This window comes from Littorina saxatilis, linkage group LG2 (assembly GCF_037325665.1).
Source record: "Littorina saxatilis isolate snail1 linkage group LG2, US_GU_Lsax_2.0, whole genome shotgun sequence".
NCBI lineage: Eukaryota > Metazoa > Mollusca > Gastropoda > Littorinimorpha > Littorinidae > Littorina > Littorina saxatilis.
Genome location: NC_090246.1, coordinates 15,403,625 through 15,429,997, shown reverse-complemented (window position 1 = coordinate 15,429,997; position 26,373 = coordinate 15,403,625). Strand labels below are relative to the sequence as shown.

General features: G+C 40.4%; 1 protein-coding gene, 1 long non-coding RNA gene and 1 other non-coding gene across 3 annotated transcripts in view; 1 reads left to right on the top strand and 2 right to left on the bottom strand.

The window, feature by feature from the left end:
• LOC138958310 (sodium-coupled monocarboxylate transporter 1-like) overlaps positions 1–26,373 on the bottom strand; it is a 52,875-nt gene that overhangs the window by 10,677 nt on the left and 15,825 nt on the right. Inside the window, exons 3-10 of the mRNA XM_070329420.1 lie at positions 23,130–23,195; positions 21,487–21,538; positions 8,585–8,652; positions 6,942–7,096; positions 5,444–5,584; positions 4,377–4,506; positions 3,630–3,718; positions 632–747 (exon numbers count right to left, since the gene is read on the bottom strand). Coding sequence (XP_070185521.1) covers positions 632–747; positions 3,630–3,718; positions 4,377–4,506; positions 5,444–5,584; positions 6,942–7,096; positions 8,585–8,652; positions 21,487–21,538; positions 23,130–23,195 — 817 coding nt within the window. The remainder of the gene's footprint in view (positions 1–631; positions 748–3,629; positions 3,719–4,376; positions 4,507–5,443; positions 5,585–6,941; positions 7,097–8,584; positions 8,653–21,486; positions 21,539–23,129; positions 23,196–26,373) is intronic.
• LOC138958309 (uncharacterized) lies at positions 10,916–12,755 on the bottom strand. Its single transcript, XR_011453369.1, has 3 exons — positions 12,332–12,755; positions 11,551–11,670; positions 10,916–11,211 (listed from the first exon to the last, which is right to left on the bottom strand). It is a non-coding gene; the product is annotated as an uncharacterized lncRNA (long non-coding RNA).
• Trnap-cgg (transfer RNA proline (anticodon CGG)) lies at positions 26,177–26,248 on the top strand. The gene has a single exon. It is a non-coding gene; the product is annotated as a tRNA-Pro (tRNA).

The window sequence follows — 26,373 nt, the reverse complement described above, 5'->3', positions numbered from 1 at the left end:
AATAGAGCCAGCCGCTTATAAAAGCCGATTTCAGACGGTCCGGATTTATCACTATATCTTATGTACTAGAAAAAGCCGGTTAATAAAACCAACCCGCCACTTATTAAAGCCAGTTTTCTCAGAGAAATCACGTAGTTTGTGACTAAAACTCACATTATCTTGTTCTGATGTGGAAGACGACCAACAAACAAACACTCATAAAATCGTTCTTCTCTGCCGAGTAATGATTCGTGACAGTGACAGTGAAATTATTGATGTACCGAAGTGATCAAAGTACATGTACATAATTAAAACAAAAGTTCCACATCCTTCGTGAAGTTTTGTTTAGATTCAAACAAGGGTAAATGACAAAAGAAAGTGACTGAGTGACGTAAACAAAAGAGAAGATTTTTTTTTCTTTCGAAAATGACGTATTCCTGGACCGCCGGTTAATAAATCCGCCGCTTATTAAAGCCATTTTTCGTCGGTCCAGAAGTGGCTTTATGAAGCGGCGACCACTCTATGACTATTGGGTTACGTCCGTGAATCGATCAGTACAAAAGCTAACTTCTAGTTGGCTTTGGTGTTATCAAAACAATGAGAGATATTGCTGAAAGACAACTCAAAATGGATGTCCGCGTGGTATAATTACCGAGAATTTGTGTGATCCTTTTAGCACGCTGCTCCTTGAGATCCTTGGCGAAGTAGGCTTTGATCACATCCTCCAGTATCACCGCCGCTATAGAGTTCAGCCCCGAAGAAATTGCACTGAAAGACAGGAGACACAATATGTATATTGAGTTCAGTCCGGAAGAAATTGCACTGAAAGACAGGAGACACAATATGTATATTGAGTTCAGTCCGGAAGATATTGTACATACTGAGAGACAGGAGACACAATATTATATGGAGTTTAGCCCTGAAGATGTCGTACTGAAAGACAGGAGACAAAGTATTTATATATGCAGTTCAATCCGGAAAATATTGTACTGAAACACAGAAGATAAAATATTTATATTGAGTTCAGTCCGGAAGATATATATATATTGTACTGAGAGACATGAGACTCAATGTTTCTATGGAGTTCAATCCGGAAGATTTGCAGAGCTTACGAACAGAACATCTGAACAAGTCGCGTAAGGCGAAAATACAACATTTAGTCAAGTAGCTGTCGAACTCACAGAATGAAACTGAACGCAATGCAACGCAGCAAGACCGAATACTCGTAGCATCGTCAGTCCACCGCGCACGGCAAAGGCAGTGAAATTGACAAGAAGAGCGGGGTAGTACTTGCGCTGAGAAGGATAGCACGCTTTTCTGTACCTCTCTTCGTTTTAACTTTCTGAGCGTGTTTTTAATCCAAACATATCATATCTATATGTTTTTGGAATCAGGAACCGACAAGGAATAAGATGAAAGTGTTTTTAAATTGATTTCGAAAATTTAATTTTGATCATAATGTTTATATATTTAATTTTCAGAGCTTGTTTTTAATCCAAATATAACATATTTATATGTTTTTGGAATCAGCAAATGATGGAGAATAAGATGAACGTACATTTGAATCGTTTTATAAAAAAAAATTTTTTTTACAATTTTCAGATTTTAATGACCAAAGTCATCAATTAATTTTTAAGCCACCAAGCTGAAATGCAATACCGAAGTCCGGGCTTCGTCGAAGATTACTTAACCAAAATTTCAACCAATTTGGTTGAAAAATGAGAGCGTGACAGTGCCGCCTCAACTTTCACGAAAAGCCGGATATGACGTCATCAAAGACATTTATCCAAAAAAAGAAAAAAACGTTCGGGGATATCAATCCCAGGAACTCTCATGTAAAATTTCATAAAGATTGGTCCAGTAGTTTGGTCTAAATCGCTCTACACACACGCACGCACACACACACATACACACATACACCACGACCCTCGTTTCGATTCCCCCTCTATGTTAAAACATTTAGTCAAAACTTGACTAAATGTACAAATCAAGGTCTTCAAAATGTGGAAGTCTTAAAGGGTTACGCGGCATCTGAGTCTACCTTTGATTTTTTTTTATTGACACATCTGATTACTAAAAGTTTTACAGTAGTAAAAGCATTCTCTGTACCACAATCAAAAAAGAAATACTCATTCCCTAAAGACTGCTGAACACCATGCATTTTTCATGTAACCACCGTTTTGCCCAAAATTTGCACAAAATTGCTAAAATAAGGGCCTGAAAGCAAAAAAACCAAACTAAAATGGTAACCCTATTCTTTTTTACATTAAATGAATGTGAATCGTGTCTATATCTTGCCCAGAAAATATTAGAGCACTCGCATATTCCTTATAATACCAATGATTTTTATTCCAAAAATAGGGGGTAGGGGTATAAAAGATGCTGCCACTCGAAAAAAAGCACGTTGACCTACAGTTTTCTTGTGTTTATTTTGAAGGTAAGATATCAAATATCCTGCTGCAAGAAAATCAGAGTGCTGTCATATTTTCTTTTGTCATTATGGTTGTTTGAACAACAAGATTCGCTGATTTTTGTAATTATTTTAACACAGGATGTCGTTATCGGTTTGAGTTTACTTTAATTTTTTGTGTCAATTGACATATTTTGTTACTAAAAAGCATATTCTACCTACCACAATACAAAAAAGTACCCCTTCACTAATGACTGCTGAACACCATGCATATCATATAACCACTGTTTTGGTAAAAATGTTCAGAAACTGCCGAAAAGAGGGCCTCATAGCAATAAAACTAAAACGTTGTCCCTACTTTTTTTTTACACTAAATTAATGTGGATGGTGTCTATATCTTGCCCAGAAAATATTAGAGCACTGTCATATTTTTGGTCAAATGGCGCGTATCTCTTTAAATTGGGATGTTTTTAAAATGGGGGGGGGAGGGGGGAGTGGTGGCTGGTGGTGGTGTTGGTGGAACCGCCCCTTTCAAGACTTCCAAAAACGTGGGAAAATCATGTCCTAAAAAGGAGGGAGTCTTAAAATGGAGGTAAATTTGGAGAGCTTTTGAAAAGAAAATCTGAAAAGTCAAGGATAAACAAGTAGTCGCGTAAGGCGAAAATACAACATTTAGTCAAGCTCAGTCGAACTCACAGAATGAAACTGAACGCATTGCAATGATAAAGAATACGTTAAACGTAATTTTGGATCGTTTTATAAAAAAATAATTTTAATTACAATTTTTAGATATTTAATTACCAAAGTCATCAATTAATTTTTAAGCCTCCAAGCTGAAATGCAATACCAAAGTCCGGCCTTCGTCGAAGATTGCTTAGCCAAAATGTCAATCAATTTGATTGAAAAATGAAGGTGTGACAGTGCCGCCTCAACTTTTACAAAATGCTGGATATGACGTCATCAAAGACATTTATCGAAAAAATAAAAAAAAAACGTCTGGGGATATCATACCCAAGATTTCTCATGAAAAATTTCATAAAAATCGGTCTAGTAGTTTACTCTGAATCGCTCTACACACACACAGACACACACACATACACCACGACCCTCGTCTCGATTCCCCCCTCTATATGTTAAAACATTTAGTCAAAACTTGACTAAATGTAAAAAGGAGTAAGTCTTGAATCCGGGGGTTTTACTAGGAGGAGGAGGGGGGGGGTACCACTGTATTATGTTTGACCTGAGTGCCCCGCTGAAGAGGCAGGCGACGAAGAGTCCCGGCAACCCCGTGATGTCCCCCAGGACGTCCATCACGAACAGCGGCAGCAACTGTGACACGCAACACTTCACCCGTCACTTTGCTTTCAACAAAACTCTATTCAAAAGACAATTTTCGGAAATAACTCTGTTGGGTTTGTATGGGTTGTGAAAGAGTGAATACCCTTGCTTTTCCTCAGACAAATAAAGACACACGTGCTCCTGTTCACGTGTTTCCGACACACCCCTCGCTCGTGATCGGCCCCTCCAATGTTTGTTTGAGTAAAAACTAAGAGTATTCACTCTTTCACAACACATACAAACCCGACACAGTTATTTTTGGAATTCGACTATTTTGATATTGCATTGGGGATCCGTACTCAGGCGTAATGCTTTATATATTAGCGAATCCTCCGTGTAACATGACAGACATTTTATAAACACGATGGTGCACATATTCATCAAACTTATTTGAGAATATGAATACAAACACAAAAGCAAGATAAAAACAGGGCGGTGGGGGGGTGATAAGAAAAGGGTAGAAGAAGGAAGAACAGAGAGTAAAACAAGAAAGACGTCCATTTGCTTATTTCAAAGATGCAGTATTTCTAAAAATGTTGTTCTGTATTCAGAACTTTTCAAACTTTCGTTGGTGAAATCAGACCCAATTTTTTCGGATACAAGCGTAAAGGTTGCAGTTTCACTGATTTGGATTTAAATAAACACTCGCCTGATCTTTGCTGTCGATGAGTCCGGCTGAGATGGGGTCGCACTTGCTGTAGAAAGCATAGACCACGGCGCCGATCATACAGCCCACGTAGAGAATGATCCACAGACTGGGCACGTTCAGCCACAGAGCGCTGCACACACAAAACTATCAAGTGTACACATGAGACGTGTATAATCCTGACTTTTGCATCCTCATATATATTTTGTCTTTTTACATTTAGTAAAGTTTTAACTAAATGTTTTCAGATCGATCAGAAATCGAGACAAGTGTTGTGGTCTGTGTGTTTCGATAAATGTCTTTGATGACGTCACATCCGGCTTTTAGTGAAAGTTGGGGCGGCACTGTGACGACCTCATTTTCCAGCCGAATTGATTGACATTTTGGTCAAGCAATCTTTGATTCGGTCCGGGTTCAGCTTGAAACAACAACACCAGCTAATTTATTAGTTAACACATGAAAGGTGCCAACTAAATCGGATTTTCATTTACAGATTTAAAAATAATTGTATTTCTTATCTTCTTTTCAATCCACAAATATATAGATATTTCATGTTGACTCTGAACATGTTCACAGAATTAAAGAAAATTGGTGTATGCAAATTAGATAATGCATTCGCATGCTTTACCATTACAAGCGCAATCCGTCTCGGTCTCCCAAATAGGGAGGGGGGGGGGGATAAAATCGGTCATACACGTAAAAACCCACTCGTGCAAAAAACAAGAGTGTTCGTGGGACCTTCAGCCCATGAACAAAGAAGAAGAAGAAGAAGAAGAAGAAGAAGAAGAAGAAGAAGAAGAAGAAGAAGAAAAGGAAAGAAGAAAAGGAAGAAGAAGAAGAAGAAGAAGAAGAAGAAGAAGAAGAAGAAGAAGAAGAAGACGTCCTAGCCAAGCCAAGCCCTACTAGGTGCGGCTTGGTGATGACTGATTTTCGGTGTTGATATTTTAGTTTCAGGCCGACAGATTGACCAGATATTGTGATATTTATTCACGCGACTTGTTTCTCTTTCTATCAGTTCCTTGAGCATTTTCCACCTAAATTCACATTGCCAGAGGTTGGAACCCACTTACATCTGTGCTCGCCGGAGCGTGGGCAGCGTACATGCCCGCTGGACCATGGCCTGGTTGACCCCGTAGATGGCCACCCAGGTGAAGTAACCCCCGAACACCAGTGCCCAGAAGCTGTGACGCACGTTGGGATCAGGGCGGAAACTGAACGAATACAAAATAAAACAAGAATTAAAAACAACACAGGTTACTTGTTGATACGTTTAAAAGCACTGTCCAATCACCATCGCTCATTGGGGTCAGGGCGAAAACTGAACGAATACAAAATCAAGAACAATATAGGTTACTTATTGAAACAAACAAGAATAGTTAATTACGATTAATATCATATCTATTAATTAACATATGTATAGTATAATGACTCTGGCTATCATTCTCGCCAGAGACTGATCATATTTCAGCAACGCTTTCGAAGCTAAGTTCAATTACGATTAATATTATATCTATTAATTAACATATGTATAGTATAATGACTCTGGCTATCATTCTCGTCAGAGACTGATCATATATCAGCAACGCTTTCGAAGCTAAGTTCATTATCTGTACCATAAGTGTCTGTCCGTCTGTCCACTTTACGGAATATTTGGTCGTCGTACTTATCAATGTTTTGCTTTGGAGAGGAGACGTTCCAAAAATGTGCCGTCTTATTTCTTAACTCTAAATGTTGGACCGTTAGCAGTCTATCTGTTTTTGGATTTTGACTTATTGAATCGTTTAAACATGTCAACGATTGGGATCACGATCTCAGATCTCACATGGCGTTTTACATGAGATACGTGCCACCCAGGGGCGGAGCAGTTAAGCCAGAGGGGGGGGGGGGTACAACCTGGGGTCCAGGGGTAGACCCCTTGTGGGGTACGGGGGCAAGGCCCCGTTGGGAGGTCTGGGGGGCGAAGCCCCCCTGAAGCCGAATAGTTTTAGCTATTTTATGAAAAATGTATGGCTTATCCTTGATTTTAAACATGATCAACTGGTGTCAGCAATTACCACTCATTATTTCTTTTAAAGTTAGTATTAAAAAAAAATTGACAGCCGGGGGGGGGAGGGGGGTTCGGAACCCCTGTTACCCCCCACCCTAATCCGCCCCTGCCACCCTTCAGATAGACAATCACCTAACATCAACAGTCTGCATGGTTTTAATACAAACTGGCTTTTTTCTTTCTAGTTCTAAATCATCTTTTAAAAAGCCACTTATGTTAATCTGCAAAACTAACTAACTAAGTAACTAACTAATTCAATCAATCAATCAAATAAATAGAGAAATAAATAAATAGATGAACAGATGAAATAAATCCAAAAACAAGGAGACTGCCAACGTTCCAAAATTCAGAATAAAAAAACAAGAAAGGTAGGCTGTTGGAACGTTTGTTATTGACAAAACAATACATTCACAGATATTTAATACATGAATAAAATATATAAAATAAAATAGAGAGATGAATAGATAAAAAAAAATTAAACAAATTGATCAATAAACCAAATGGTGTAACACAAAGCTTACTCGTCAAAGAACACACGCCCGGATTTCTTCATTGCGTCCCAAGCGACAGTGAACCCGCCCACCTCCATCGAGCCCCGAATCAGTACAGCGAACAGTCCAGCCAGTATCATTCCCACCAGGAAACAGTTCGCCCACAGCACAGCCTTCATGCCACCCTGTTCCGGAATCAGCACTGGTTTTTGTCAGATTTTTAGTTTTTGGTTGTTGTTTTTGGTTTATAAATACTTGTTCATATTTCAGCTTTGGTGAAAAAAATCAACAAGCCTTGTACATTTTGAAACAAAGAAATAAGTGAAGAAAATGTCCCACAAAAGAAGCCTTCGCGGACCTTTCTTTCTTCGAATCACTCGACCCCGCCGTTCAATAACCTACTCATCAACTCACCAGAGAAAGAAGCAAGCTAGTCAGTCAGGTAACCAACCCTCCCACGCAGCTACACTCAGGACTCACCCGCCCATTCACCTTCCGCACCTAAACCCTCCCAAAAACCCATCACAATGTTCAGCCCCAACAAAAATCAAACAAACAAATAAACAAACAATTACATTTTTTTTAAGCAAAAAACCAAACCAACATCCAACAAGAGGCGAAGCCTTCAAGGCTCACGTAAGAAATAGACAAACAGTAACACAAACTCAATCACTCCGTCACACACACACACACACACACACACACACACGCACACACACACACACACACACACACACACACACACACACACACACAGAGTAAGCGTAGGTGACATTGTGCAAGAAAGCGAGACACTAGATCTAGATCTGTCTGTCTGCATGTAGCCTACTTACAGGGACACGACTGCCAACTAGTCTCGGCCCGCTCAAAATAACAATGACCGAGACTTTCAGTAATTCCTTCGCGTGACGTCTAACCCTCTTACGCCATAATGTGACGTCTTCAAATGACGAAATGTTAAAGTTTCTACCACAGACATACACACGCACACACGTACGCACACACGCACGCACAGACAGACAAAGTTGCGATCGCATAGGCTACACTTACGTGAGCCAACAACCATACATCGTACAATTTTTGACCAGATCGGGTATCATGCAAACAATCCATGAGATTACGTCATAATTGTTTTAGTTTACACGTCAGAGGTATAATTGTGACCCTCCACCACGAAATGAGTCGCATGTCACCTCGCGCGGTTCTGCGCTAGGCTTAGTGTAAGTCCGGGGAGTGTTTGGTAACAGTGTGGGGGTCACCTCAGTCACAGGCTTATAACTCAAACAGTTTTTTCTCTTTTCTAAAACGGGTTTCACCACTGGATAGAGCATAAAAAAACTCTTTAGGAAAATGTAAAAATATGAAAATCATGCAAAGGTGACATGCGACTCATTCCGTGGTGGAGGGTCACAATTGTAGTCTACAAAAGCTTGACAGGCACGCGCACACTACTAGCGTGCTACAGTCAGAACGTGCAGTGTATTTCAATCGAAACCTCCCTTTTAAGACCCCGCAATATAAGACTCCCCTCTCTCTTTCTAAGACCTTTTTTCTCGGACTTTCTGTTCATAACCTCTGTAAATTGACCCCCATTTTAAGACTCCCTCCTTATTAAGACCTGATTTTTTTCTTAGATTATTGAGCTCTTAATATCGGGGTTCCGTTGTACTTACAAAAGCTGTGTAGATGGTACACACGATTCCCACTGAAGCCACGGCGCCCCATAGCGGAAACCCTGTCACTGTGAAAGAACACACACACACGAAACTATTTCATATCCTTCCATTTCACCGTATTTTCTTATCCCATTGCTCGGAAATAAGAACTCCGGAAATTGCTTCTTTTTGCTGCCATCTTTTTGGGTAGAAAGCGACCCGAATGAGATGATGTTCGGGAATAATTCTGTCGGGTTTGTATGGGGTGTGTTAGAGTGAATACTCTTGTTTTGACCAAAGCCAAGCTTTCAACACGTGCTCCTTGTCCACGTGTTTCAGACACATCCCTCGCTAGGGACTGGCCTATAATATTAATGTCACGTGGGAAAGTTTAACTCACAAAAAGCAAGAGTATTCACTCTCTCACAACCCACACAAACCCGACAGAGTTATTCCCAAACATCATCTCATTCGGGTCGTTTTCTCCTTAAAAAGTTGGCAGCAAAAAGAAGCAACAAGTAAAAAGCTATAAGTACACAGGTGTTTAGGTGTTATCTGCCGTCTGGACTTCTAGCAGATTATCCGAGGACTTTTACGTGATATGGCGGTCTGACATAGACACCAACTTTAAACTACATAATTATCATTATAAAGCAAGGAAAAAAATCCGAGCAGATAAATAATAATAGTAATAATAATAATTGTCAGTAAGTACTGGTGTCACATGACTGATGTGAACCAGTTGATTGGCTAATGGCGATGCGCTTAAATCTGTTAGCGCACTCTTGGAGTGCGCTAACTTTTCCACAGAGCGTATTCTTACGCCCTTTGCCTAAGCGAGACTGTACTCTCATCCTCAGAATTAATTAATGACATGTAGCTTATATTCTCCACTTTACCAAAATAGTGGGGCTCCTATGTTGCAAAATCAATCATTTCTTGTGACAAACACCAAATTTGGCATACATGTACAGTTTTATGTGCTTAACAAAACCTGATACAGAGCCACCGCGAAAAATTAAAAAATCGGTTGTTTTTTTAACAAAATTCAAAATGGCCGCCAGTAAAAATGGTTGGGTATGTTAGGCATATTTCATTTCATGTGACAAACACCAAATTTGGTATAAATGTATGGTTTTATGTGCTTAACAAAACCTGACACAGAGGAACCGAGAAAAATTTAAAAATCAGTAGTTTTTAAAAAAAATCAAAATGGCCGCCTGTGAAAAAGGTATTCAGGCGTATTTGATGCTACAAGTCATTCTCTTGCAATAGAAACTAACAGAAACAATTGTTAAAACATAACAATACATGTATACATGATCAATGGTGCAGCGATTGGTTGGACGGCGTGGGTGGCAGGGTTGAAGAATCGTTGGCTTACCTAACCTGTGCCAACAAAAAACTATCGCACAAATGTTCGTACCAAAACGAAAACATTTATTCCTGTGCCATTTTATTCCATTTGTCTATGCTATTAAGGGCACACAACGTGGCTATCTGGAACTCTTTTAATATAAAAGATTGACTTTACATGGGTTATGTGACCGCCGCCTAAATAAGGGTACCCCAAAAATCAAATTGATAAAAATGAAAGGTATAATAATGACATAACACTAAAAAGTATTCATCCTGTTCTGGATAGATGTTGTGCCTCATGAATTTTTTTTGACTTTTTAATGGGTACCTAAAGTTGTGATCACATCCCCTTTGCCACGTTAAGGGTACCCTTATTTGGCGACGGTCATGTGACCCCTGTAACTAAATCTTCTTTTATCTGAAAGATGTGCCATTTGTGAGAGCCTTTACTGGCATAAAAAGTTTGAATAAAATGATAAGGGAATGAATGTTTGAGTTGGGGTACGAAAATGGGTGCAATAATATTTTTACACAGTTTAATTTGCTGATTTTCACAGGCATGCAAGCACAGCTGCAGAGAGCAGAGCTCTTCAGTTCTTCTTTGCAGCGTTTTGTTGAACAGCACTTCCACACTTCATGCGTTCTCAGCACATGCTGGATACCTCTTGAAGGCTCGTCCAAAATAACTCCCACTTTCCAGCCTTGGACTGCCAGCCCCACAATTGGTGTTGGGTTGTTTGCCTGATTGTATATTTACTGACGTAGTCTAATTGGTAGATTGCTCTTCTCAAACTCATGTCCTGCAACAGCACGTTACTTGTAAGGGTGTTTTGGGGAATTTGGCAGCGCTTTTGACTGAAGAGGTACCTTCTAGCACTGTTCACACCCAGGAAGTTTGGTTTTGTCCTGCAGAAGTACCACAAAATGCTCTTGAACTGACCTGTCAGTAGTACTTAGCTCTCAAAGAAGAGCAGACAACCCGAGGAAAGATTGTGTGATGTCTACTAATGCATGCCATACTTGTCAAGCCCCCAATACCACCGAAGAACAACACAGTATCACAGTCTGTAAAACTGTGAAACATGGGCAGGCAGGGTGACTTCTCGGGGCCAATGGCTTTGGCAATGTGGTGAGCAAAAAATGGCTGAATCCTTTTCCATAGCGATGCACACTTCATAAGCAGAAAACTGAAATCAGCTGGGATGAGAAGCAGACTGTCTTAGATGTCTGGCCTCCTCCAAATCCATGGTGTAGGAAATCCACCTGGGGTACCCTTCATAGAAAAGCTGAAAAGTGACAATTTTATTTGAATAATGTTTACTATCTCAGAGAGTTAGCCAAAGTCTTCACACAAAAGATAAAATGCAAAAATTGTATTTTAACTATTTGTATAATTCTTACTATTTAAGGTCAATACAATACAGTTACCCAACTGATTCTTAAATCTTGCTGGCCGCTACATTCATTAGAATTCTAACAGTCGCTTACAGAATGTTGACCCTTGTGAGGGTATGGTAAACCCACCAACTTCACAGAGGTAGCTTACGTATATGTGTGCATACTTGTTAATTATCAAAAAAAAAGATGCAAACTGTTCAGCTACTCTGGAGGTATTAGGTACCAACCTTGATAGTAATGGTGAAATCAGCTCGTTTGTGTGGCACCGGCAGAATTGCTCATAATGTATTCACGCAGCACTCTTGTTCTCAGGAACCCGCATGTGGTGTAACCCTCAGTTGTATATTCTGTTAAAATAAAATGCACATCAATGCACGGTCAACCTAAATTAAGTAAAAGGTTGAGAAAAAAAAGTAACACACCAAAATCGTAACAGTGTTGAGACTCAGACTCAGAGAGAGGTACCACTTTTTTCAAAACCACTCATTTCATTAGCACATAAGTTTATTGCATACTCTTGTCTTTTAGCTATCATCTTTGAAAGTTTGATCACAAGACCGTAGAGACATGGGGAATGGATCACAAGACCGTAGAGACCTGGGGAATGGTTTTTTTCTCCAAGCTGGCCCTCCTACTAGTTAGTACATGTCACTGTGGCCTACTCACTCCGCTAAGTCACTCCCCCTCCCCCCTCAGTTTTTTTAGAAACTTATGGAAAGTCAAGTCCTTTATAATAGGCAGGACTAATTATCATGCCTTGAACAATCTCTGTCTCCTTGCCTTTTATTCAAAGTTCTTTTAACTTGTCCAAAATCATGTGGGTGGCGAGCATGGTTTCCTTTCATTCAATCAACAGATAGATCTAGATCTATCACAATCCAGTTTCAGCAAGATTTGAAAGTGTGCAGCATTTCAGCGCTTCAGCCGATCAAAAACAGATCCGAGGGGACAAATAAAGATTATAATGACGTGAAATTGGTGAATGAAAGGGTAATCTTAAAAACTTACCCTCACAAACGTTGTTTTCGCTCAATCAAAACACGCATTGGTACGGAGGCCGCCATCTTGAATTTTCTAGCTGCGGATATATACTTTTCTAAAAAAAATATAAAACTAAATGACAGAACACAAAAGTACCCATGAAAATATTTATTTCATGTATATATTATCACCAGACAACTTCTGGTGCATTGTTAATAATTGAAGTTTACATTTGCTGAGTTGGAAATATTTACTGCTGATGGCTTTTGGTATGAAAATCGTCTGCTGTAGGTGCAGCCTTTTATTCATTATTATAAACACAAAAATCAATTTCTGAAGTGGCTCTGTATCTGAAATCATTTAAAACATCATAAGGAACAATATCACGAAGTGTGATGTTTGTCACAAGATGTGATTAATTGTTGAGTGATTCTGCAACATAGGAGCCCCACTAAAAAATAACCATAAATTTCCTGCGGCTCAAAGCAGAAGTGTTTTTTTCTGACAGATTGCAGGCGCCTGTGCCACAGAGAATCCCACTGATCTAAAAATAGAAGCGGCTGTGTCTCTTCCACAATGGTCTCTTCTCGTTTTGACTTGCAAAGATTCTTCTCATATGCCGTGTTAATGGCATGTAGCTTATTAACCACATTACAAAATGATGAGTTAGTATAAAATTCCCAGCGGCAAACAGAAAACACAAGTGTTATTCCGATAACGTACCCATTTGAAAGTCGACTCTGTTATAGTAGACTACACTGAAATACGACTGCATCAGTTCAGTAAATGAATGGTTTCCGAATTATTATTTCAAGGCAACAACAATCGGAATCGAAAACGTTTAGGGTTAAGAACGTTCTTACCATGTATAAAACTTATTACCAGCCTGCCTCATGCGTGCAGACGAGCAATTTTTGTTTTTCAAATGAGACTGCAGTTCAGTGGTTCGATTGCCCTAGCCGCCTAGCAGACGACATAAACCCCGCAGCAAATTAACATGTTGGGCAAATGTGAACAAACAAACGATGGGGATATAATACGTGTAGAGTTCAGAGCATTCTTACCGTTCATATATAGTACCAGACTCCCCAATGAGTGAAGATACAACACGAGAAACATACCACATTTACTTTGAAAATGTGCTAACCGTGGCCTTGGAGACAATTCAAGGGGCAACACTCTGCACAGTCAATCTGTCGAAGCTCGATGAAGGTTTCGAATCGCAAATAATTAAGAGCACAGTCCTTTCTCTGAGTTGAAATGAGGTCTGTATGAAAGATCATCACTTTTTAGCTTAACGCTACTCTGGAATTTACCAACAGAAATTAAAACAAGAGTTTGCGTGTGACGAAAGCACGACACACTTGAGACAGCCCACACAAAAGTAGATCTGACACAAACCTGACCACACAGTTACGCCTATCCAAATGCGCGTAGCAAAATGTGCGTTTTGAATCTTCTTTTTTCTCTGGCGGTACTGACAATATCGTTATTAAAACAATCCCAGTGCACTAAGGGATTTATAGAGCAAATCTCGAAAATAATTATTGAACTCAGCGCTATGCGCTTCGTTCAATAATGAAATTCTCGATTTGCTCTATAAATCCTGTAGTGCACTGGGATGTCTCAATAACTTAAATTGTCAGTAAGTACTGGTGTCACATGACTGATGTGAACCAGTTGATTGGCTAATGGCGATGGGCTTAAATCTGTTAGCGCACTCTTGGAGTGCGCTAACTTTTCCACAGAGCGTATTCTTACGCCCTTTGCCTAAGCGAGACTGTACTCTCATCCTCAGAATTAATTAATGACATGTAGCTTATATTCTCCACTTTACCAAAAAATAACCATAAATTTCCTGCGGCTCAAAGCAGAAGTGTTTTTTTCTGACAGATTGCAGGCGCCTGTGCCACAGAGAATCCCACTGATCTAAAAATAGAAGCGGCTGTGTCTCTTCCACAATGGTCTCTTCTCGTTTTGACTTGCAAAGATTCTTCTCATATGCCGTGTTAGTGGCATGTAGCTTATTAACCACATTACAAAACGATGAGTTAGTATAAAATTCCCAGCGGCAAACAGAAAACACAAGTGTTATTCCGATAACGTACCCATTTGAAAGTCGACTCTGTGATAGTAGACTACACTGAAATACGACTGCATCAGTTCAGTAAATGAATGGTTTCCGAATTATTATTTCAAGGCAACAACAATCGGAATCGAAAACGTTTAGGGTTAAGAACGTTCTTACCATGTATAAAACTTATTACCAGCCTGCCTCATGCGTGCAGACGAGCAATTTTTTTTTTTCAAATGAGACTGCAGTTCAGTGGTTCGATTGCCCTAGCCGCCTAGCAGACGACATAAACCCCGCAGCAAATTAACATGTTGGGCAAATGTGAACAAACAAACGATGGGGATATAATACGTGTAGAGTTCAGAGCATTCTTACCGTTCATATATAGTACCAGACTCCCCAATGAGTGAAGATACAACACGAGAAACATACCACATTTACTTTGAAAATGTGCTAACCGTGGCCTTGGAGACAATTCAAGGGGCAACACTCTGCACAGTCAATCTGTCGAAGCTCGATGAAGGTTTCGAATCGCAAATAATTAAGAGCACAGTCCTTTCTCCGAGTTGAAATGAGGTCTGTATGAAAGATCATCACTTTTTAGCTTAACGCTACTCTGGAATTTACCAACAGAAATTAAAACAAGAGTTTGCGTGTGACGAAAGCACGACACACTTGAGACAGCCCACACAAAAGTAGATCTGACACAAACCTGACCACACAGTTACGCCTATCCAAATGCGCGTAGCAAAATGTGCGTTTTGAATCTTCTTTTTTCTCTGGCGGTACTGACAATATCGTTATTGAAACAATCCCAGTGCACTAAGGGATTTATAGAGCAAATCTCGAAAATAATTATTGAAATTCTCGATTTGCTCTATAAATCCTGTAGTGCACTGGGATGTCTCAATAACTTAAATAATAATAATGCATAATATTTCTAGCGCGCATGTATCCAGGATTTAACCCTGCTCAAAGCGCTGTACATACACGCGGCGTACACATAACAAATAATCCACACCGCACTCACTCAGAGAAGGAGAGCCATAGAGGTTATTAACCTCGCAGCCCTCTCCCCCTTACCCCACTCCCCCTCCAAAGTCAAATCCCCATCTCCCCCCTCCCCCCCCCCCCCCCCCCAATCCCTTATAATATGTTTGTGTTTGTGTAATAGGCACGTTTCTCATGTCACACTGACACACGCATCCAACACAGTCATCCAAACACAGTCATCCAACACAGTCATCCAACACAGTCATCCAACACAGTCATCCAACACAGTCATCCAACACAGTCATCCAACACACGCATCCACCACAGTCATCCAACACAGTCATCCAACACAGTCATCCAACACAGTCATCCAACACAGTCATCCAACACAGTCATCCAACACAGTCATCCAACACAGTCATCCAACACAGTCATCCAACACAGTCATCCAACACAGTCATCCAACACAGTCATCCAACACAGTCATCCAAACCCAACTTTCTTGTACAATTGGAGCAGTAAACCTTTACAGCCGTTTTGAAGACGTACTTCAAAAGATTTAAATGGGGAAAATCCTTACAAAAAAAGCACAACACGATTGCGAATGATGCCACGGGTTGTTAATCGGTTTGACATTGGTTTCACAAACACCCAGCGCAATATTCAACGGTGAATGGGTTTAAGCTGTGTCACTGGGTATCTTTTTCTCCATGGTGAATTCTCTACTATACTGTCTAGCTAATACTCGATTTAACCTCGACATGCAGTAGCGTTTACGTCAAGGAATAGAACGGCCCGCATGCGCAGAACTCACTCTTGGTTTCGCGCGTTTGGATCGCAACTTCAGGGAATTTACTGTTGGTAGAATTTGTGTAAAATAAGAGATCTCTTTCTCTTTTAGACGAATTATATTCTGTGTGTGTGATTTCTCTTTGAGATTGGAATTCAGTGTGTGCAATTCGGACATCGATGGTCAGGTGAGGTGCACTTTTTCTTCGGATTTTAATTGTTCGTGCGAGCCGTGTGGGGACAATGGCGGCAGAAGGTGACGCTACCGCCAGTACGAGTACTGCAAAGTTGGAGGACTCTTTGACACAGACAGACATTCTAAAATCCATGCAAACCATGATGAGCCAAATTATGAACAAAGTAGTTTCTTTAGAGGAAAACTACAACGAACTGGCTGCTAAAGTGCAAATGTGTGATGACACAAATGAAGAATTATCTGACACGGCGGGCGAGGCCGATGACTGTGCCACGGGAAGTGGTGTGAAAATTCGTAACCAGCAAACTTCTCTCGCCGGTGAATCCGGCACTCAGACTGTTGGTGAATCTAACAGTAACAGCACTCAGATTCAAAGAGACTCTGAGAAGGCTAGTGAACCTAGCAATACGCAACATGTTGACGATGAGAGTGAGAGTGGCTTTTGCGTAGTGCTGGACAGTCAGGATAGTGATGTGTTTTCCCAGATGGAAGCGGATCTGGAAGTGGTTGAGCCAGTGGGTATGCCTGTGAATGAGAAGTTGGCAAATATTACCAAAAGTAGGTTTACTGTGCGAATGCCGGAACCTAAACTTAAAGAGAAGATGAGTGCGGTTTTAACACCAGGAAACTGCTTGGAAACAAGACCCCCCCCCCCTTTTTTTTTTGAATGAGGAAGTCATTGAGAAAGGGAACATTGATAAGATGGCAAAAAAGGTCGACATGAGACTCCGGCTTTAATGTTCAGAAGCTTGTGGGGAAAGCAGCTGACGCGTTGGTTACAGCGGCGGACACATTACATTCGGCAGTTGGACAGATGACAGAGAGAAAGCCAGCGACTGCTTTTGGAAAGCCGTTTGGCTCATAACCATTACACGTGTAAAAAATGATTAGTACACGTGTAATAAATAATTAATACACGTGTAATTAATGATTAATACACGTGTAATAAATGATTTATGCACGTGTAATAAATGATTCATACACGTGTAAGAAATGATTAAATACACGTGTAATAAATATTTCATGCACGTGTAAGAAATGATTAAATACACGTGTAATAAATATTTCATGCACGTGTAAGAAATGATTAAATACACGTGCAGGAAATAGTTTATACGCGTGTAAGAAATTATTAAATACACGTGTAGTAAATGATTTAAATACACGTGTATTTTAATCATTAAATACACCTGTAATAAATTAAAACTTGAATCGGAAAATATACGACTTGCAAAGCAACACCTCCCGCCATCTTGAGCTGTTCCGGCAAAGGGCAAAGCGAGGCGATGAAGACGCATAGAGTGTTTTTCATGTGGATTCCCAGTCCGAGTTTTTAAGTCGCTTAACCACGTGATTCCTGCATTTTTAACGCTTGTACGAAATATTTATTACACGCGTATTTATTCATTTCTTACACGTGTATGAAATGATTAAATACACGTGTAATAAAAATGTCATACACGTGTACGAAATTATTAAATACACGCGTAATAAATATTTCATGTACGTGCAAGAAATAATTAATACACGTGTAATTAATATTTCACGCACGTGTAAAAAAATAATTAAATACACGTGTAATAAATAATTACACGTGTATTTAAACATTTCTTACACGTGCATGAAATATTAATTACACGTGTATTTAATCATTTCTTACACGTGTATGAAATATTTATTACACGTGTATTTAATCATTATGCTATTCCATAGTGTAAGAAAAAAGATAAATTACACGTGCAATAAGAAATAAATACACGTGTATTAATCATTTATTACACGTGTATTTATGTTTTATTACACGTGTAATGGTTATGAGCCAAACGGCTTTCCATAATACTGCTAGCCAACATCACGCCAGTGGCAATGCGTGCACGGTGTGCGCCGAGACTAACAGACAGTTCGCAGAAATCGCAAACCAAATGCTCGCGGCGAGCGGAAACGTCATAGCCTTTTTGGGAGCCGCTCAGTAAGAACTTTCGATTCGTGGGAGATTTCAACTGCAGAGTGCTTTGCCAAAAGACTTTGCATCTATCTATGGCAACGAAACCATCAGACAAACTTTTTGTTGACGATGTTGAGAAAGCGATACGATCAGCCAAGGAAACTTTTAAAATCAGGAACACTTCACGTGAAAGTGCCAGTCGTTTCCATCCGTACAGGCGTGGCCGGTTCACAGTCAAACAGGCCTTTTTTAGGACGAGGCTCCCGGTCAGCCAATCAGCGGGGAGGGAATCCCTACCACGCAATGAAAACGGCATACCGAGGTCAGAGGTCGGGAGCATCACGAGGGAGAATGTAAACAAAGATGGTGAACAAGATGAGGTGAGAGACTTCTACCTACAGTTAGACAGCATTAAGTGGTCGCTTAGTGAAGATGTGAAGGATTTCAGGGCAGGACAGATTAGTGAACATGTCAAGGACTGGGGTTCAGTCACTAGTGATAATATAATTTTGGATATGGTTAAAGGTGTGGACATTGAGTTTAATGATAAACCACGTCAGGAAAAGCCAGCTCATGAAGCACGGTTTTCAGAGAAAGAAACAGAAGCTGTGGCAGCTGAAATTGAAGAACTGTTACAGAAAGGCGTCATTTCTGAATGCACTCATTCTGACCAGGAATATGTATCCTTTATCTTTGCACGCCCCAAAAAAGATGGTAGGATCAGAATGATTCTAAATTTGAAACAGTTGAATAAAAGCGTTGAATACCACCATTTCAAAATGGAGAATCTTAGAGAAGCTCTCTCTCTCTTGTGACACCTGGTTGTTGGTTTGCTTCATTGGACTTAAAAGATGCTTATTACTCAGTGCGCATAAGAGAGACCAGGCAGAAGGAATAGTGGTGGAACCTTTCTGGCCAAGCCAACCTTGGTACGCCAGGATTGCCAACATGCTCACAGAAGTACCAGTACTGATGTCGGCAAGGACAGATCTAATCGGCTTACCAGGAAAGGAGTGTCAGCATCGACTGGCAAGAACACTGCAGCTGATTTTGTGCAAAGTATCAGAAAAAGACTCAAACAGTCAGGGTTTTTGCAGCTAGCTTCACAACTCATCTGTGCTTCGTGGAGATCTGGCACATCTAGACAGTAATAACTATGCTCACTACATACAAAAGTGGAAAGTGTATGCTCGCAAAAAGGGCATTGATTCCGTTCATTCGTCTGTGAGTGAAGCTGTTAACTTCTTAGCAGAACTTTTTCAGTCTGAATTGAGTTATAGTGGAATCTGCATAGCCAGATCTGCATTATCATGCTATTTGAGTATTGAAGGATGTGAAAGTTTGGGTGAACATAAACTAGTGAGAAGATTCATCAAGGGTGTGTTCGAGCTTCGGCCTGCTTTTCCCAAGTACAGTGTTACCTGGAATGTAGATATAGTGTTGAACTATTTGGAGAATCTTCAGCCTCACAATAAACTTACTTTTAAGGAACTGTCCAGCAAACTTGCAACAATGCTTGTTATTTTGTCTGGCCAACGTTGCCAAACTGTATATAGTCTGTCTTTGGATGATTTAACTATGGAGAATAATCGTTGTGTGTTCAAAATAAGTGAAAAGCTGAAACATTTACGGAAAGGTGTACATCAAGAGCCTCTGGAATTTCTTGCTTATCCTCAGAATGGAAACCTGTGTATAGTCAGAGACATCTATCTATGTCTCTGGTATAGTCAATGTACTGAAGGAGTACATTAAAAGGACTCAGAGTTTGAGGGGAGACATAAAGAAACTGTTCATCAGTTACCCGAAGCCTCATGGTGCTGTTTCTAAGGATACTGTGTCACGCTGGATTAAAGACATTTTGAACAGAGCAGGTATTGACACATCAGTGTTTGGTGCTCATAGCACGAGGGCTGCTAGTACATCAGCAGCGGCTGCAAGGGGTGTTCCCATTGCTACAATCATGAAGGCTGCAGGCTGGTCTTCGGAGTCAACCTTTGGAAGGTTTTACAAGAAGCCACACGCTGTCAACATGGGTCAAAAGTTGTTGGATTCTTTCCTAAAGAAGAACTAAAGTAAGTGTTGGATTGAAGTTTATTCTAACCTAGACTTTATGTTGGGACAGTTTTCTGTTGTCTCATGTAGGCCTACACTATTGCTCTAAAAATTCCTTGACGTAAACGCTACTGCATGTCGAAGTTAAAATACCACGAGCATGCAAGGCTTACCTGTAAGGTGCAGCTTGCTCTGGATTTATCCGAGATATGCATCAGGAGCGTTTATTGCAAGTCCCTCCCTTAATTTTCCCTCCCTTTCTTGTCATGCTTGACCTAGCATTGTTTATATCAGTTAATAGTGTACATTCGTTCTCTGAAGTGTGAGTTCTGCGCATGCGGGCCGTTCTATTACTTGACATAAACGCTCCTGATGCATATCTCGGATAAATCCAGAGCAAGCTGCACCTTATAGGTAAGCATTGCATGCTCGTGGTAATTTACCTATAGAGCCAAAGCTATTCAAACGGGAGTGAGTTTGGGGTCAATATATATACAGCCCTATAATAAATGCTGTGTAACGATTTTGCTCAGTGGGCATTGGTTGGCTGTTCACTGATACATCGTTGCAAAGTGTGTTTTGAATTTTGTATTAATTTTGCTCGTCGTTATTTTTACACACAGCTAAAAACTTCCTAATAAATAACATTTGTTGTTGTTGTATTGTGCATCTTCGGCATACATTTATGTATATATACTTATATGCATGTATACATGTTCTTCCTTTAATTCTGTAATTACGTAACAAGCCTTTTCGTTCAAGCCACAGTAGATTGTCCCTCTTTAGGGCGAGGGTCAGATGCACACACAAAAAAACTCCCAGCAACCACACACATATTTATACTTATTATGTACCCTGTTAAATAAAGAATTATCATTGTCATTGTCATGTTCTCTCTCTCCCCTTCCCCCCCCCCCTCCCCCCCCCCCCCCCCCACCTCTCTCTCCCTCTGTGTGTGGGTGCGTGTCAAGAACAGATTGTAAGAAAAGGCCTAGCCTTAAATCTTAATCCTTGTAAAATAAAGTTCAGTTAAGTTCAGTTCAGTTCTCTCTCTCTTATACAGGCAGCCAGCCAGCCAGCCAAAGAAATAAAGACAAGAGATACACAGAATGAAAAGGACACAGTAACTGTACCTGCATTGAGAGCCAAGGACGGGGCGTAGAGAACAATGGCCATGTACAGCAACTAAGGGGAGAGAAAAGATGTACATTTCAAAACATTTTCATTTTCATATTTCCCATCGCTGGGTAAATCGGGTTGTTTCCTCCCAGTGGAGACCTAGCGGCAAAAAAGTCGCGATACTCAGCTGTGTGCGTGCAGTCAGCCACCTGCACTTATGACAGATTAACAGAGGATTTGTTTCATGCCACAATGGTGACACGGGGTGGGACATGGATACCGTTTAGTCTGTACATATGTAGATCCGTGTCTGGCCCGGCCCGGATTCGAACCCGCGAAAAAAACTGAGCTGACGCCCCCTCTATCCCCCTCCCCCGTCTCCATGTAGATCTGAGATGAAATAAAGATTGTATCAACATTATTAATGCAAATTGCTTTTATCTTGCTTTTGTTTAATTGAACATGTAAAGCGCTTGGAGCTGTGGGAAGCGCTATGTAAATACTATTATTATCATTTACACTTTACTTAACAATTTTCTTACACTGTGAAGGGTTTTTTTTCTGCAAGAAAAAAACGCCAATAAATGCATATTGAGTTTTCACGACATAAGGACAAACAGACTAATGCGTATGCGGTCATTATTTGACTGTATAATTATGCAACAGGATTGCATTCATATGCTTCTAATTGTACCTACGTTTTCTTTATGTTTGTGTCGCATGAAATAGACGAGTAAACTATAGTCTGCAGTGACACACAAAAATGAGATGGCGGCTGCCCTGTTGTAAAGAAATATTTCTTTTAATTAAACGAAATAATAAATCGGGCGTAAGCTAGAAAGTTGTTCTCCTTCTCGTGAAAACAGTTTTGCTAACCATTTCAGATAAGGCTCTGTCGTTCGAAGCGGCAGTCTGACTTTGTCCTTCTTGCGTTCATTGAACTGTTCATCTTTACAAAGTTGAAAAAGGCTACCGGTTAAAGTGCAATGGTTCTCTTTCAAAGTACATACACGTTATTTATTTGCTGGACTTCTCTAATTTCACTTCACTTGGTTTAAACACAATTTTATTCAGAATGTCTTCGCATGAACAGTTCAAAACATACAGCTAGGACATGCACTCAACCAAATGCTTATATCACGTGACCAGAACAATACTAAATTACACACATTTTCATAATGGTGGACATAACAACATTAAACCAGAAGAACAAATTGAAAGAATGGGGATGGGGAACTAAGAAGGAACACTTGCAGGACATGTCGAACAAATATCCAAATCAATCTTATCAATCAATGTAACCTGACATTATGGGTACTGCCGGTCAGCGAGTAGCTGGAAAGTGGACGGGCAAGCAAATGATAATGATAACAACAAATGAACAGGAAATGAGGACTTCGACAAGAATGAATAAAAAATGTGGAAATGATAATGATAAATTAAAAACTTAAAGAACAGAAAATGAAGACTTTGACAAAAATGAACAGAAAATAAAGACTGACAAAAGTTAACAGAAAAGGAAGACTTTGACAAAACATGAACAGAAGATGAGGACTTAGACAAGATTGAACAGAAAATAAGGACTTAGACAACGAGCTCAATTTTCATAGGCACTCTAAGACTCTTCATTAAATGCTTTCGAACTCCCAATACTTACCATCTGAACGACGAAGGTGAGCGATCCGGCGGTACGGACAATTTTTCCAAATCGCATCTCTAGATACTGTCAGACAGAGAAAAGGGGGAACACTTCAATGCCTGTAAATGTGCGTTCTTTGAATTACGCAAGATTTACTATGTAAAATCTGTTTTCACATGAGATCTTTACATATTTCTGTATTTACAAACATTCATTTGATGTTCATCGAATATCCTGAAGTATTTTTAAACGTATTGTATACATGCATTACATACGACAAACTATGGTTGACGGCAACGCATGCGGCCATAGCGGACACTAGAATCTTGTCCCAGATCTCTTTTGCCCCTCCCCCCTCCCCTTCCCCACCAAACAACACAATATAAACATAAAGAGGGGAACAAATCTCATGAGTTAACTTTGTGATAAAAAAAAGGCCAGGGTTTTCTTTGAACCGTTGATTGAAGTGCGACCCTTTACATTTACCCAGTTTCGCTTGATTGCGCGAGTAACCGACCGACTATCCCGCCAAAACCAAATCCCGCACCAATTAACCAACCCATCCACTCGTCAGCCAGGCAACCAACAAACCAGTCAACCAACCAACCAGTAAACCAACAAACCAGTCAACCAACCAACCAGTCAACCAACAAACCAGTCAACCAACCAACCAGTCAACCAACCAACCAGTAAACCAACAAACCAGTCAACCAACCAACCAGTAAACCAACAAACCAGTCAACCAACCAACCAGTCAACCAACCAACCAGTCAACCAACAAACCAGTCAACCAACAAACCAGTCAACCAACAAACCAGTCAACCAACCAACCAGTCAACCAACAAACCAGTCAACCAACAAACCAGTCAACCAACCAACCAGTAAACCAACCAACCAGTCAACCAACCAACCAGTAAACCAACAAACCAGTCAACCAACCAACCAGTCAACCAACCAACCAGTCAACCAACAAACCAGTCAACCAACAAACCAGTCAACCAACCAACCAGTCAACCAACAAACCAGTCAACCAACAAACCAGTCAACCAACCAGTAAACCAACCAACCAGTCAACCAACCAACCAGTAAACCAACAAACCAGTCAACCAACCAACCAGTCAACCAACCAACCAGTCAACCAACAAACCAGTCAACCAACCAACCAGTAAACCAACAAACCAGTCAACCAACAAACCAGTCAACCAACCAACCAGTAAACCAACAAACCAGTCAACCAACAAACCAGTCAACCAACCAACAAACCAACAAACCAGTCAACCAACCAACCAGTCAACCAACCAACCAGTAAACCAACAAACCAGTCAACCAACCAACCAGTAAACCAACAAACCAGTCAACCAACCAACCAGTCAACCAACAAACCAGTCAACCAACCAACCAGTCAACCAACAAACCAGTCAACCAACAAACCAGTCAACCAACCAACCAGTAAACCAACCAACCAGTCAACCAACCAACCAGTAAACCAACAAACCAGTCAACCAACCAACCAGTCAACCAACCAACCAGTCAACCAACAAACCAGTCAACCAACCAACCAGTAAACCAACAAACCAGTCAACCAACAAACCAGTCAACCAACCAACCAGTCAACCAACAAACCAGTCAACCAACAAACCAGCCGTCAACCACCCAGCCAACCAACCCAGCTGTTCTCCCGAAACCGTCAAGTATATCACAGAAAGCTACGCCATTTCACAGACGTTGCTGAACTGTCACTAACAGTTCAACAGATGCACCGACTTTTTAACGTGGACTACATTAATTGTTAAAAGAAAGTTTTTCCAAGGTGTGGTAATGTGCAAACAGTTGTTGCAAAACGTTCACAATGTAGAAGGATAATCTGAATGTCATCAGAATTCCAATGCAGACATGCAGGACTAATATTTAACGTTACCAAAGAATCCTGTCATCGGTGATGAAGAGAATGCTATTCATGAACATTAACCAAAGTCAAAGAAATTTTCTACGAGGAACAAGAAAACTAAAAAAAAGAAAAAAGGTATTTACATAGTTTATACAAAAAAACGACAGACGTTGCAGAATTGTCATCAACAGTTCAACAGAACTCAAGTACCAATACCATGTTTGAGCACGAGTTGTGATGCTTCCCGTATAGCATGTAATACAATTCGAATAGATACATAAAAGCTAGTTTTCTGCGACTAAATCAGACGTAAAAGTTATTTCCAAAATAAGAGAACTGGTTAAGTTTGTCAAAGCGACGTCTTGTTTGGAAGTGTACATATTGTAAAGATATAAACGTTCGTTTTATCAAATGACGAGAATAACCGTCTAACACATAAACGCTGCACGATCTCGTTTTCCCCTCCTGTCGCTCTTCGTTTGACGGAGTTACCAGGTAATTTTCGGACCCATAACGCAAAAACATATCAACTAGAAAAGTCTTGTGTAAAGTTCAAGTGCTTTCTCAATGTCTCAGTTAACGTGCTCTCTCCACTTCCCATTAAGGGGGTTCACAAGGTAAGACGGCGACCCCTAGTGGCCGAGTGTGGCGACAGATGAAAGGGAAACAAAAAGCTCAAGTTTTGTTGACTATAGTTTCGTAGAGGATGTCTACACGGTAAGAAGATTACAAAGTTTTCGTGAGTAAATCCTACAGCACCGGAGTTGCATACATGCAACATTGCCTTGACTGGGAATATACAAGTATTTTTTTGTCGCACGAGAACGCAAGCAAATATTATGATTATGTAGAAATACAACTCCGCGTTTAAGTGTGCGTGTGTGTGTGTATGTGTATGTGTGTGTGCGTGCGTGTATGTGTGTGTGTGTATGTGGAAAAGAAGGTGAGATGGAGCTCAAGCTCTCGTCTAATTATACTTATGTATTAGGCCAACCCCCAACCGCCACACACACACAGTTCACCCCCCCCCCCCCCCCCTCCCGAAAGTCATGTGCCTGTGGTTGAAACCTCTTTTCACAACACAGCGCAGGTAAATTTCTGTCAAATACTGATAAAATAGCATTGCGTAACAGGGTAACAGGTAAATGTGGAGTGTATTTTCTTCCTGGTTTAGAGCGGCTCGTTAGTCTAGGGGTATGATTCTCGCTTCGGGTGCGAGAGGTCCCGGGTTCAATTCCCGGACGAGCCCTACAGAATCATGTTTTTAACTTATATAGTAGACTTAGACTCAACTTCACACCAACCAATCTTTGTCATTGTACCTATCCTTGTGTTTGTGACATTGTGTTGTTTCCTGTCCGTCGATTTTTTTTT